Raw genomic sequence first — 14,845 nt, 5'->3', positions numbered from 1 at the left:
GTGGTGGGCAGAGCACAGACAGCCCTTGTGTAGCTTTGTGCATAATTAAAAACAAAACAAACAAACAAACAGTTTCCATACCATAAAGATTTATTTCAGAATTCGTTCTCATGGCAAGTAAAATAATTTTTAAGATAGGTCTTGAAGCAATCGGGAATTTTGGAAACTTAGGCTATGGCTGAAATTCAGCGTAATTTTTACTCTTAAGACAGAGAGGATAAATCATGAAATACAAAATAAAATGGTTTGAGATTAAAATGGTATGTTTGAAATAACCAGTTATACCTAAATGGGAACATTTATCACTTTGCATTTAAAATGTTTAACACTCTAAAAGAATGTATAGTTTATTTGTTTAATTCATGCAAAATTACTCGAGAGCTATCTTTGCTATCTGTGCCTAATTTAAACTGAAAGACTAGAGGGAATGCAGCTAATCAGCATCAACCAACGCCAACTCTTGGCCTACTATTTTTACGAACGAATAGCGGGATTGGCCATCATTATTAAGCTTCAACGGTTAAAAGGACGAGCATATTCGGTGATAGGATTAGAACCCTACAGATTGCAAGTCGAGCGCCCTATCCACCAGGCCATGCCAGGCCGACTGTATTAGTAATATGAAAGCTTAATTTAAAAAGAAAATGGTAGATATGCCCCGTGTAGGCTAACTTTGGATAGAATAATTGTTTAATGTTCTGGCCTTTTGTCCAAAATGACATATCTCTATCGACTCTATTATCCTTGTGTTGTAGTGCCCCTACAGATATACCAAGCATTTGGGGTCTAGTTTTAAACCGTGAGGTTTATATATAAAATATGAATGTGCCGAGCCAAAAGAGTTTAGTTTTTGGTAAATAATTATAGCCCATGTGGCTATGCTGTACTCTTCAACTCTGTTTAGACTTTTCTGAATAGCCTAATTGGAAACCAGAGTCCAGGTGACATCAACAATGTGAACAACGACTTTCTACTGTTTGGTCGATCACCGTGACTAGGGGTATTCTGATTCACGTGATATTATTTGACAGAAAAGAGGAGGATTTCAGACCAAGAAAAAGAGGGTAGGGAAACAAAGAACATCCCTGTTGATCCCAGACATAATAGGAATATTTTGAATCAAATGTCCATTGGTGTTGACATTAGCGATCATGTTAATAGACAGAATTTCAATCTATTGATCAGTATTAACAATAATAACATTTTATTGTTTACAGAAGTAAATAATGACAGAGCACGGATACTGCAATCCAGAACAGTGCAGGTTTGTATAGCTTTAAAAAGGAAGTTTATAATTTTCGTAATCTTTTGCTTATGCAATTGATGACAATTACGTAGTCGACATTACCCTGATAGGTAGGGTGATAGTGACTCGTTTTCCAACTTATAACAATTTTGTAGTCATAATTGCCCCGAGTGATAAGTGATAGTCAATTATGTTGAAGTTGATGAGAATTTTGAAGTCGACATTTCAGTTATGATAACATAGTTGTTTTTAATGCCAACAGGATTTAGCCAGGTTTTTAACTCCTATGATATGATTTTTCTACTGTTGTCAAACCTACCCAGTCTAACATGTACCCCACCACCACTCCAGTAAATCAAGCCATTGTTATCCTTACAATGGTGCCACATATGACAGAGATCAATCGTATCAACAGCTTTTTCACTAAACGAGCTCCCTCATACTTCTTGGAACTGCCATTAGTTTCATGGAGTAGAGTTAAAAACACTTAAATCTGTCACATAAAATGATATCATAGATACGGCACAGGAGAAAGGCTACGAAACAGCTGCTTGTCAAAGGGTTTCTTGATCAGGGAAAGAGACATTAACTATTTTAATAATGCATCAATCAGAGGAAGTGCTATATTCATCATGTCTGAAATATTTAACATTAACAGTAAAATTAAAGCTGACAACAATTTCTGCCCCTAATTGTTTTGGATAAACAAAGTTCCAGTAAGTGTATACTTTAAACTTTGTGGTTAAAATTTAGGATATTTCTAAATAGTAAAAAGTATTTTCTTTTGATATTGATATTGTGTCTGAACCAATGACAACCCTTCTTGACTTTCCTTTTTAAGATCACGCTTAATCATAACGTAATAACCAGTTCAAAAACATTTCAATCCAGAAAATATTTTAACTCAAATCTTTGGATCACCATTCTGTTTACTTCTTTTTTCGTTCTAAGCTTGTCAAGCGTATATTTTCTTTTGTTCTAGCTTTCCACGCGGGGTCGCTTCCTTCGTGGTAGGAGCCATTGACTTCTAGGTCTTCTGGAAACACACTTTTACTGCATTGTATTTCATTGTCACTGTTAGCACCTTTCTCGCTTAGGCAGAGGCTATGTTATCACTAATGCTATCACTGACATTTTGATTTACTTTGGCTAGCACCTAGACTTATACTTTCAATAACTTCCTTGTCAATGACAAGGCATTTATTTTGCTCTTCTGCTTTTTTCCTACTTTCTTTCTTAATTTTATTTTCTCTAGTTTCTTCAACTTCTTCGTTCACGAATTCAGCAACTTAGATGAAGACTTTTTCTTTTGTCATCAGACACAGACGAAAAGTGTGATTGCCCCATTCTTTCCCAAATCAATCAGACAATCTATAGACGCCCCAGTGGCTCAGCGGTAATTCTGAAGACCCACACTGCTACAAACCGGGTTTATATACTTATGGTTGGCACAACACAGATAGCCCATTGCATAGCTTTTCGCTTAACAACAAACAAGCAATCTATAGATTCGTTGTCATAGCGTTTGCAAACTAGAAAAGTAAGACTCATGGCCGAACAGCCAGTGCCTTTGCATCTAGCATACAAGTTAACTATTTTAGGTTAATTACTCAGCAGGTTTACTTTAACTGAGAGTAGCTATTCCACAAAAACATTGGTACAGGTTTTTACCATGTACAGCTTAAAAAGGCTGTTATCCGTAGTTAAGAAAGGGAAATCATTAGGAGCTTCCCTAACACATTGAGGGTCTTTACTACACTGAGTAAGCGTAATAGATAATAAGTCATTTGGGAGTTCACTAATTAACCCCAGAAGTATTCACTTGATGTTCGACCTTTGCAGGAGTAAAGATAATTTTTTCAACATTAAAAGATCAAAAACTAAGGGTCTTGTTAGTGAAGATTTGGGGGGTTATTTAAATGATCTTCGGCCACACATTGTTTATTAAAAAAATTAACAAGTTATTCGTGTTGTATTTTGAAACGAGTTTATCGGTATGTGGAATAACATTTAATGGCGAAAATTATACAACATTACGATGTGGTACGTTCGTTAATGCGTCAAACTTAGCTCTTTCATTAAAATAATTCACAGGGCGAAACTCAAAAATGCTATAATGATAAAAATTCTACATATATGTTTTCTAAGAATACAAGTATATTGCGTGAAAGAACCCGGTTACATAATGATAGTCATAATATTAAAAATAAAATTGCCTATACCCTTTATAAATGTCATATAATATCGAGTTTATTGAAAAAAGGATAGTACACAACGTTTCGCTGACGTTAACTCGGCATTATGAAGTACAGCAAAAATAAAAGAATTCAAACCGAAATAGTCAACTCGGAGGTGGTTTTCTAGCAGGCCAATATGTTCAGACTAATTTTGTAGATGTAATAAGGATGTAAACAGGTATTTATTACTGGTACGCTTGAGAGATTTTATTAGGGTAGCTTCTTCACTCTTTTAAGCTCAAGTGAAAAGGGCTTTCAGTAAAGATTATCTTCATCTGTAATAGCTCAGGATAATAGACGTCAACGTAATCAAGTTTACATCATTCATGATGTTAGAAAAACACGTAGGCTGAAGAAGTCGTGATAAAAATGAATAAAAACCCTATAACTCGAGCGCTTTCCAAAGGTGGACCTTTCTTCTTCAGGGGCAAACATCATAATATCCAAATAAAATTGCGCCGTACATCCACTCCAAACATGGTATTAATTCAACTTTCAAACAAAACAAAATCCCTTTTTACAAAGTGCGAAACACTTTACACAAATGCTGAAAGGAATGCCGTTTTCACTTGCGAGGTATTTTTGATCAGCTTACTAAGAGCTCTTAATCCCTAGGCTTTCTGGCAGTACAGTCACAATATTTAATTTCCAACACGAACTTCAAAAATATAAACTTGTATATTTTCACTTGTGCTGAGTTCTGGTAAGGGTGACTCATCTGTCTTTTGCTGGGTTCTAAATGTAAAAGCAGTGACCAGAGCTAATTATGTTTTTGCGTGCGATATCTATAATGTATCACAGCATGAGTAAGAAAATAATTTGCCATATACTTGCTCCGTCGTCTTTCATCTGATACTATCACAGTGAAAGGCATATAGTTTTGTTTTTCAAAATATAATATTTACTTCTCATGATAAGTGATAGAGTGCAACTGAATGGGTGTCAGGTTTCCTGGCACTATTTCCTATCTCGCAGGACTATAATAGTAAATAGCATCTATTTTAGTTTTCCTCTAAAGGAAACGTACTCGACACATGTTATTGTGCGCAGTAACTGGCATATTTTAATGTGCACGAGTATGTGTATATTGGAACCAGTCAGCAGTTTGCTATATAGGCAGCAGGTTAATATTTACTCACAGTTACAATCGACATTCATATTCCATAACACCATGGAACACAACTTTGCTACTATTATTCGAACATATAAATCTAGAGTTTTATATCAATAAATTTCAATGTACTCACATTTGTTTCCGGTGAATGAAGATTTTCATCAGAGGTGGACTCACCTGCAGAAAATATGCCTATTTTATCTCATGCTCGTATCTATATTTTCTAATGCATTCCATCTATTAGCTCAGAAAGCAACGGGCATAACTATTTCAAGTTTCTACTTTCATAGTCATGCGGGATGTAGACCATATAGCTACTGAAACTATATCTATTACACCCATTTGACGCTGTATTTGGTGGCTTTACGAGAATAACTTCGCAGTCCAGTGCAGTCAAGTATTAATAAGATTTGTTACGATGTCGGTGCAGTTCATCAGCATACTCGCCCAAATTGTCGCTAGTCTTGCCTCATCAAACTTTAGACTTTTATGATGATATCTCCGCTATACACATTCGAGATGGTATGATATATATACCTGTCGAAACATAGGATATATTACTTTATGAGGTATCACATCTTAGCATTTCTAATGAGAGCTCTTGAAAAATTGATCAAGAGCCTCCTTAACTGTAACCTTTGAAAGTCAATGGGCTTGTAAATTTTGTCTCACATCCAAATTGACTACCTAGCCAGAGAAACTCAGCTAAGCCAATGTCTGGAAAAGCACACACGCAACATACACATCCTTAGAAACACAAGGTATATGTTCAGGCTTTTCAGATTGACATGTCGCTAAAGTGAATGCATGTACCTGAATCTCCAGACGAACCGCGATCATTATCAAGCGGCCTCTTCACTCGTCAGATTACACTTTCATACTTTGTTTTGCCTTTGTTCTGATGCGGCACTTGCCATTCTCCCTGGTGGCTGAATAAGTTATCATTAACTAGCTATTGACTACCAGCTGTTTCTTCCCAGCACCTGTATCGCAAATCATTTTAATCCAACTGTGGAGGACAGGTCTAGTGAACGCTAAAGGTCTGAGTAAGCTAGAGTTCTCTCAAACAAGATATCGGCACTCCTTAACTTAGCTGTTTTGTACAACCGTTTGTCACTATTTTGCCATATGTTTGTAAAAGGTGAACTGAATTAGGACTGAATCAAGAAATGAAAAACTATTGCATACAATTTATCTATATTAATTATAAGATAGTGAAATTGTGGAATAAACGTACCATAATATTATGGTAAGATTGTATAGCTTACTGTAATTAATTTCAAAATAGGCTGTGAGCATTTTCATCTTTCATTGCCTTATGATGTATACAATCTGAAACTATCATTTAAATTAGATTGCATGGTTTGTGTGTCTGTCAAATATTACTATTCTAATTTATTTTAATTCAATAGGGCCAAATTTATTTTACAGATACTAATAGCACAGATCCTCAGCTCAGCATACGCATTGCTTATGATGGCTGTTCTTGTAGGTACTGCTATACAGCTTACTGAAGACGGTATCGGATCTCCATCGGCGATATTTTTGATTGCATTAGTGTCAAGTTTTTTCATCTCAGCTATATGTCACCCGCAGGAATTTTCTTGTATAATGTCTGGTGTTCTTTACTTTATAAGTGTGCCTTCGATGTATCTGCTACTTATCATCTACTCTCTGGTAAACCTAAATGTTGTAAGCTGGGGAACAAGAGAAGTTCAGACCAATATAAAGCAACTGTTAGAGCAAGAGCAAAAAGAAGAAGAAGAAATTAAAAATAAACAAAGCAAGGAATCTGAAATATTTGGATGGTTGGGTTTCGGTGGAAATAATAAAGAAGAAGATGGTGGAATAACTTGTAATGTTGCTAACTTGTTTAAATGTATGTTTTGCATCTACCCGAAGGCAAATGATGAAAAGCTGCAACTCATTAGAGTCAGTGACCAACTTGAGAGCCTATATAAGAAAATTGAAACTTTAGAACATCGACTTGGAACAACAATCGGCACATCTTTCCATATGAAGTCCTCTATTCGCCGTCATTCACAAAAAACTCCCGAAAGCTTGCCCACTGTTGAAGAAGGTGAAGATGAAAAGGAAAGAGTGGAATATACAAACCAATTTGACGAATCAATCGAAGGTAAGAGTAACAAAAGTACTACTGAGCATAATTTATTAATCTACTTAAAATCCTATTTTGTTAAGCTACATTCCCACTTACTTTAATGTAAACTACAATGCTGTCCAAAAGTTAAGGAACATATCTTAGTGCTCAACAAACAGTTTGTTTCTTAATTTTCGACCGGGTCCTACCATGGCATGATGGTTAGGGCGCTCAACTCGTAACCTGTGGGTCTCGGTTCGAATCTCCGTCACCGAACGACCTCGCACTTTCAGCTGTGGGGGCTTTATAATGTGATGGTCACTCTCACTATTCGTTGGTAAAAAAGTAACTGATGAGTTACTGGTGTTCCCTCTAATATATCACTGCAAAATTAGGGACGGCTAGCACAGACAGTACCTTTGCGCAATATTAAAAACAAACCCAAGCTTTGAAAATCATTATAAAATACAACATTATATGCCACTGAAAGCTTCAAAAGATAAAGTGATGTGAGCGCAGATATCATGATATAAAACAAAGGCATCTCTTCCATGACTTACGTAATGAGAATGACTAAGTAAAACAGATAATATACAATAAAACATGCTTTTGTCTACAGAGTAACTAATAAAAACACCTGAAGACGAGTTCGAAAATTGTGATCTAATCTTGTGAACTAAGTAAAAACCAACTTAGAAGATAACCCCTCTTTCGTATGTTTTAATATAAATGTATTCTACTTCCAGAATGATTCAGTTACACACTGGAGTGTAAATAAGTTTTAAGAAGAGAAACAACCAATGCCCAATGAAAATTCTTTAATTTCTCAACGTTTCACCTTACGGTTTTATCAAGAGGTAGACACCCTAAGAACACAAGCCCAGTCTTAACAGAGCAAAACAGATGATATAATTTAAAATAACAACAACGCGTTCTCATGTATTGTCTGACATACAATCACGTTACCAATAATGAAAAGGTAACAGTAAGAAATGTATGACAAGAATATAATAAAATACTTATTTAATACCTAAAACAAAAGATGACTTGTGTGAACATTCAAGCCTAATAAATATGTGCATGTAAACAGTAAAACATCAAATGTAGTTAAAACCATAAATATATATATACACTAGCAAAACAGCCCGTCAAAAATGACGGGAAATCATTGTCGAATGATTAACGAAAATTATATAATTTAACTAAAACAAATTTATCTGTATCTCTAAAATGCACCTACTCTTCACTTATTTCATCAGTCTCGAAGTCATTCTTTAATCACCACATTTTTAATAAAAACTACGCAGAAAAATGAAACGTTATCGTGTACAAAAGTAAGTGTACACTCTGAAAGAGACTTAAATTGCATTCTTGAGCTTTTTCACTGTATTAATGGTCAGAAAGTAAAATAATGCGGACATTCCGACACAAATTTTCAACACTTTTGACTATACAAAGAATAAAAGATATTTGGTAGTAGTAAACGTTTATTTTTATTTATGTTTTAAGGCCAAGTAGGTAATATATGTTTTAAGGCCAAGTAGGTAATATATGTGTTAAGATACCAAAAGAATATTTATTAATTAACATTTATTTACCACTTAAAACTTTTAAACACTGACTCTATAACGTTAGTAATAGTAGACCTATTTATAGTATAAGTTAAGCATTAAGCCTAATACATAAACGTAACGTAAGGCTTAGCTGAAACACTACTTGGTAAATTATATTTTGCTTTTGGCTACAACTCAATGTCATAAAACTTCTGAATTAAACTATGTTGCTGTTATATCACTGAAATTATCAAAAATATAAAGAATAAAAAAACTTTCTAACAAATCAAAATGAATATTGAGCATTCAACATAAACACCATAATTGGCCTAAGAATAATCAGGTGATAGTTTTGTTGCTAAGTGACGATGTATATTGTTGAGCATTGCCGAAAAAGGAGCGTCAAGCGTTTTCGATAGAGTGACAAAGGGAATAAAACTTTTATAATTAATGATTATTACAAAAGAAGTAAAAGGTACTAAAATGTTCATATATACATATACATAAATCCACCATTTAAAGTGGCAACCTTCTATCCCTGTTGACTGAAGCCTTCTCAGAACTGATAGAAGGGACTCCTTGTACTTCCTCTCGGAAAACCGTGGCGTTTACTTTCTATTTTAATACTATAAGAGTGATCGGATTTAGACTCACTGTGCTCATTAACGATTCACTTCCAGCGTTCGTAATGATATCATTAACCCACTGTCCCTATCTACTATCTTGCGAAACCACAGCCAAGGGAACAGGCTTGGAGAAATCAGTGCTTTGTTTTTCTGTTCAGCCATAAATAAATAATCAGTCAATTCACATGCATAAATAACCACTATCAATTCTAAAATTTAAATACATTGTTAGATTGTTGAATGTTAATTCAAATACTAAAAACCTTGTTTACCGTTTAAACTTGTGTACTTGAGAATGATCACACCAGTGATCGAAACATCATACCTGTTTTAAATATATTCTTCCTTACTGAAATAGTTGTAACTTGTAAAAAAGCAATGCTATTGAAACGATCATTCCAAATCCTATACTATTACATTTTCATTATTGATAACGTGATCACATATACGAAAGAATGTATTGTTGTTATTCTAAATTACATCAGCTGTTTTGTTCTGTTAAGACCGGGCTTGTGTTTTGTAGGGTGTTTACCTCTTGATAAAACTGTAAGAAAAATTTAGGAATTAGAGTTTTCACTGAGTATTGGTTGTTTCTCTTCATACATTATATAAAACGTGTTATGAACCGTAATAGAAAATGCCATACAATCATACTGTCATTATGTGATGAGTTATCCTCAATAGAGGTGCATAATCTCTCTTTTTCTACATATAGCGTTTGCAATTTCATGATTTTTTGGCTAGTTAAAAGTGTCTATAATAAATTTAAATGTGCTTAATTCCAATGTAATATCGTGTTTATTGACAGACAGTTAAGTTCTTTTTTTAAACTGATTTTACGAAAGAATGATTTGTCTTGTTCTATGAAAAAAAAACAACATTCATTCACTTAGTTAAGTTTTTCATCGTAACGTAACTTTTTCAAATTATGAAACTTTCCGATAGCTTTTTACTGTCAAAAACATTGAAGTTGCCTCATTTTTAGTCCCTTGATGGGTCAGCAGTAAGTTTACGGACGTATAACACCTAAATCCAAGGTTCGATTCCCCACAGTTGGACAGAGTCAGATAATCCATTATATAGTTTACAGTAAAAAAAGCCTTACTCTCAAAATAAGGTTTATGAAAAAATGAAACTATATCATATTTTTGTATCTAAACAGCGTTTTCGCAAAAAACAATAAAATACTATATTGTGAAAAGTGAAATGAAATTGATTAACAATAAATCTGCTAATGAATTGTAACTCCAATATTTCCAATAAATATGCTTTTATTTCATTTTTATGTGGAAATATTCTTTCCAAAATAAGATGCTATGCAAAATGTCAGGGAAACGTATAGGAGGTGCAGCCAAACTATGCGGCCCCCGGTGAATCAGCAGCAAATATGATAGCTTACAACGCTAAAATTCGGGTTTCGATACTTGCAGTGGGCACAGCACAGGTAGCCTCTTGTGTAGCTTTGTGCTCAACAACAAACAATGTGTGTTTTATCACAAGTGAACAATTGGACTTATAGGTTGAAACAAATGTAAGAGTTTTTTTGTTTTTGATATAGAAACGGAGCAGGAAGCCTAGTGATTAGCACGCCTGACTGTGGATCCGATGATCCACGGTTAGTGTCCCGTTGTCTCAAAGTCGCGCTCCGTACTTTGGACCTGTGGGTGCAGTCAAGTTTTATTATTTGTTTAGAGTAAGTAACCAAAGAGTTTTCGATGGGTGTTGCTCACTAGCTATCTTCAATTTAGTTTATCAGTTCAAAATTAGAGACGGCTTAGTGCAGATACCCATTACACTACTTTGTGCGGATATCCGAGAAAACAAACTGTAGAAATATGAATTCATATTTATAGTTAAAAATAGAAAAAATTCACTAAGAAATGTAAGAAAACTGATTACTCTTATATTTTTTCCATATTCAGCTTTGTGAAAACGTGGTAGTTTTAAGTAAGTTACCTTAACATGAATAATGATTGTAATAAAGTAAAAAGAAAGAACGGCTCAATATTGTATCCAAAATATCATATACTCTTGTGTTTTCTAAAGGAAAACTTTCTTGACGCAAGAAATAAAGAGAGATCGAGAGAATCATTTCATTATTTTCTTGCTAAAATATCATTGGTTATGGGTAGATTTTAGACCAATTGAATTTGTAATTCGTATTTTTTATAACGTATTACTTAGTTATCAAAAACACATTAAAAGTGAACACCGAATTTTATTTGGAAAGCTGTGATGTCTCTCTATGGCTTGAAGAAAGTTATTTGTTATTAAGCACAGAACTGTAAAATAAACAATCCATACTGTGCCCACCACATAGACCGAAGCTCGAATTTTAGGTTTATAATCTTACCTCTCTGATCCACATGGGCCCGGGATATTTAAGAGTTTCGATGAATTTGAATAGAAAGAGACTCGTTTTACAAAACGTTCGGTACCATTTAGACAAATCAGAAGACAAAAAAGAACAAGGGGAAACAATTTAATCTCAATATTTATATATTTGGTAGTAAGCTTAGTCACTATTGAACAATGAAATAGTTGAATTGGGGTTTTGTATGAATAAGACACATTGCTTTTTACACTTAAAAAATATTTCTTTTTACTTTTGAGGTTTAAGAAGGTGGACTACCGGTTACTGAATTAAGTTATGAAACCTTGTAAATGTACGTATTTATTACCTATTGCTTATAGGCTTACAAACAATTCGCATGGGTTATATTCAGTTTATAAACAATATCTATATAAATATAATAGTACTATCTGTTGTCTGTTCTATGTCCATGTAACTATTTCGCAGGGTGTGGATGGATTTTCACCAAAATTGGTATGGAGGTTCATTAGGTTCATACAAATTTTCAGTTCTGCATTTTGCGTTTTGCAGTTTTATGGCCGTTTTTGCGTTTGTTACAATTATATATAAAGGAAGTAACTTTTCATGTCCTAAGATAACTTTTCATTAATCATAAATTTACGTTACTTCCATCCAGGTCACGGGTACTCCAGCTAGTTATAAATATGTTAGTCTTTTTTTAGTAAAACAGTTCTAAGAATTTTTCGACGTTATTAATGAGTGTTATTTAAGACTGTCATTAAGGGGGGGAAGCTGTTTATGATAGAAGAACTGATAACGACCTTTTATTATTTTAAAAATATATTCACACACACAACGGAAGCATGTGTGACCATATCATATTCCTCAGTGCTCTCATATCGGCCTAAACTAAAGTAAAGCATAGCATTTGCTTGTAGTTTCGTATTGTTTTCAATATACATGTCAAAACAAACAGTGAAGGTATTGCATTAGCTTTATTCTGCTACAATGCTGTCACTGAAAAAATAGCAAAGAAAACATGAAGTATTCTTTGATAGATTGTTTAGGCAATGTATTCATGATAAGTACCCTGGAATGGGCGGCAATTGTCTGTTGTAGAAAAATAACAAGTGTAGAGGATGACGTTTCGAAGGTCTTCCATTTTTCATCTTCAGACGGAACATGAAGCTTTTGTTATCAGTGTTATTATTATTAGCTATTCCTTAATATTTGTCACAATGATTGTGTAATTTTATCATTGTTTAATTGGCAGAACCAACTTTAAAAAGGGATGACGAGAAAAATCCATATTGGATAGAAGACGAATGTTTGGTTGGTAGTGAGTTGGTATATCTTGAGGAAGCAGAGTCCACTTTTTTCAAGGACTTAATTGCCAAATATCTGAAGCCACTTCTAAAAAATAAAGAACAAGAGGCTCGAGTAGCTACTGAACTGAAAGAGTTACGAAACAAAGTTGTGTTTGGCTTTCTTATGACTAACGCCTTGTTCATTCTCATTGTGTTTTTGTTGCAGCTTAACAAAAATCAGCTGCATATTAGGTGGCCTTTAGGGGTGAAAAGTAACGTTACGTACATTCCAAGCACCAAAGAGATCAAAATCGAGAGCGAATACTTAAAATTAGAGCCAATTGGTTTGGTATTTGCCACTTTCTTTGCTACAATTTTGATTATCCAGTTTATTGGAATGGGTTTCCACCGATTTGCTACTTTTTCCCACATTTTGGCATCCATTGAGCTGAAATGTTGTAACCAGAAAGTCGAAGATATAAGTGATGATGCTTATATTGATAAGCATGCAGTTAATATAGCTAGACAACTGCAGAAACTGCGTGGCTTACATGATGACGAAGTTGCAGAAAATACGAAGAAAGGAAGAAAGCGACTGGAAAGAAGAAAGACCATTCATAATCTGGAGAAGAGGCGTTTTCAGAAGCCTGGGGTTGACTCTTTGGACATGGCTTTCCATACAAGGCTTTTCAGTATTTCTGAGGAAAGTCCAGGTAGGCAATACGGCATTTTGTAATTAATATTTATCTGTAAGTGGTGGTATGCTTATTTTTATACGGTAACTTCAATAGTCAACTTTTCCTGAAATATTAATACAATGTACATTTTTCATACTTGGTTTGCTACTTCATTATTAACGCAAGTTCTGCTGGAGTATTGCAGGAAGTTCACATCATGTAAAGATAATTTTTGTTATTATAATTTAAATAGATTAAATTTTCCACACATTTATTTAAATATTATTAGTTTAATTTCCAGAGTTATAAGTTTTCAAAAGTTATAAGTGACTTTTAAATCATTCTCCACGTATATTAGTATATATCATCATTTTGAATATTGGGTCCGATTTTGTGAGGGCGTTTAATCTTTAATCAATAAATGAGCAAAAATGTTTCAAATAAATAGAAATTGTTGCTTCATTATAAAATTACAATAGTTCAAATGCGGTATACTAATTTTCAACATTTTCTTAGTCAAATACATCAACATACTGAAATGTTTCTTCCTCCACAGCATGAAACTAAAGAAAAGAAAAATTATGGCACAACACAGGACAGTTTTAAGTTGGTTATACTGAAGTTTTATTTATGTAAAAATAAACTTACGAATTAAATACCATCTTGTAACTTTCAGACAATATTGAATACTTAACAGTAAACACTACAATATTTTTTCAAGTATTAGAGAAATTCTTTTCTCTCTCTCTTCCTGAATACTTCACTGACCTGATTATTATCTTTAATCTTTGTTATGCAAAGTTTATGATTTGGCTCAGCAAAATCGATCCCTTGAGTTATTATTATACAAATTTTGCATTAACGTATGTGTTTCCGCAGCCCTGTTTACTTAATTATCACAAAACTATAATATATGGTCGTTGATTTTTCAGCTGTTAATAAAATTAAAAAATAGCTTCACTCCTTTTTACAGCCTAAAGTTAGACAGCTTAAATGCCATTTATGCAAATAGAGCACCTCTGTTACCCAATAGGACTAATCAATTGTTCTATTAATTTTAACAATTTTACCGCTGTCGTTTGAAAGTGGTATGAGTGTGACGTTTATGCTGCACAATACCCACATCTGCGATTAGCATGCGCTGGGATAGATTATTTAGCTGAAAGGGTAACGTTGCGTATTATAATTTTAAATGATCAGAAATTGAGTTAACTGATGATTTAAATTTAGTAGTTCAATTATACTTTGGATTTAGTATTTAAATAAATACCGATATATAGCAGATTGTAATATTTGCCAACAAGATTGATACAGTTTTCATTTTTAACACAAATACGTTTTAATATACACACAACAGTACACTTTACAATAACGGTTATTACAAATAATTATTACAAACAATGGTTTATAAACAAATGTTTCACAAACTTACAAGCAATGTCAAGTCTTCTTTCTAGTTTGGAACTTCCTTGTTATCTTATCGAGGGTTCACGATGAGCGAGTTAATTACGAGTTGATGTAAGTACGATTCGCCGGGAAGCTAGCTAGCTTTGTCCTTTGCCACACACACTGAGTTTTCCACCGTTGAAGTTAGGTAACGTTTTCGTAAAAACACTAATGTCCGATGAGAATCCACTGAAGTTAAATGAGTAGTAATGTTCGAACTTTGT

General features: G+C 33.8%; 1 protein-coding gene across 1 annotated transcript in view; it reads left to right on the top strand.

Annotated features, from left to right (window-relative positions):
• LOC106458013 overlaps positions 1–14,845 on the top strand; it is an 84,549-nt gene that overhangs the window by 60,358 nt on the left and 9,346 nt on the right. The window contains exons 12-13 of the mRNA XM_013917462.2: positions 6,029–6,734; positions 12,465–13,211. Of these exons, the coding sequence (XP_013772916.1) occupies positions 6,029–6,734; positions 12,465–13,211 (1,453 nt within the window). The remainder of the gene's footprint in view (positions 1–6,028; positions 6,735–12,464; positions 13,212–14,845) is intronic.

This window comes from Limulus polyphemus, unplaced genomic scaffold, assembly GCF_000517525.1.
Source record: "Limulus polyphemus unplaced genomic scaffold, Limulus_polyphemus-2.1.2 Scaffold404, whole genome shotgun sequence".
Taxonomy (NCBI): Eukaryota; Metazoa; Arthropoda; class Merostomata; order Xiphosura; family Limulidae; genus Limulus; species Limulus polyphemus.
This window is presented reverse-complemented; position numbering and strand designations above follow the sequence as displayed.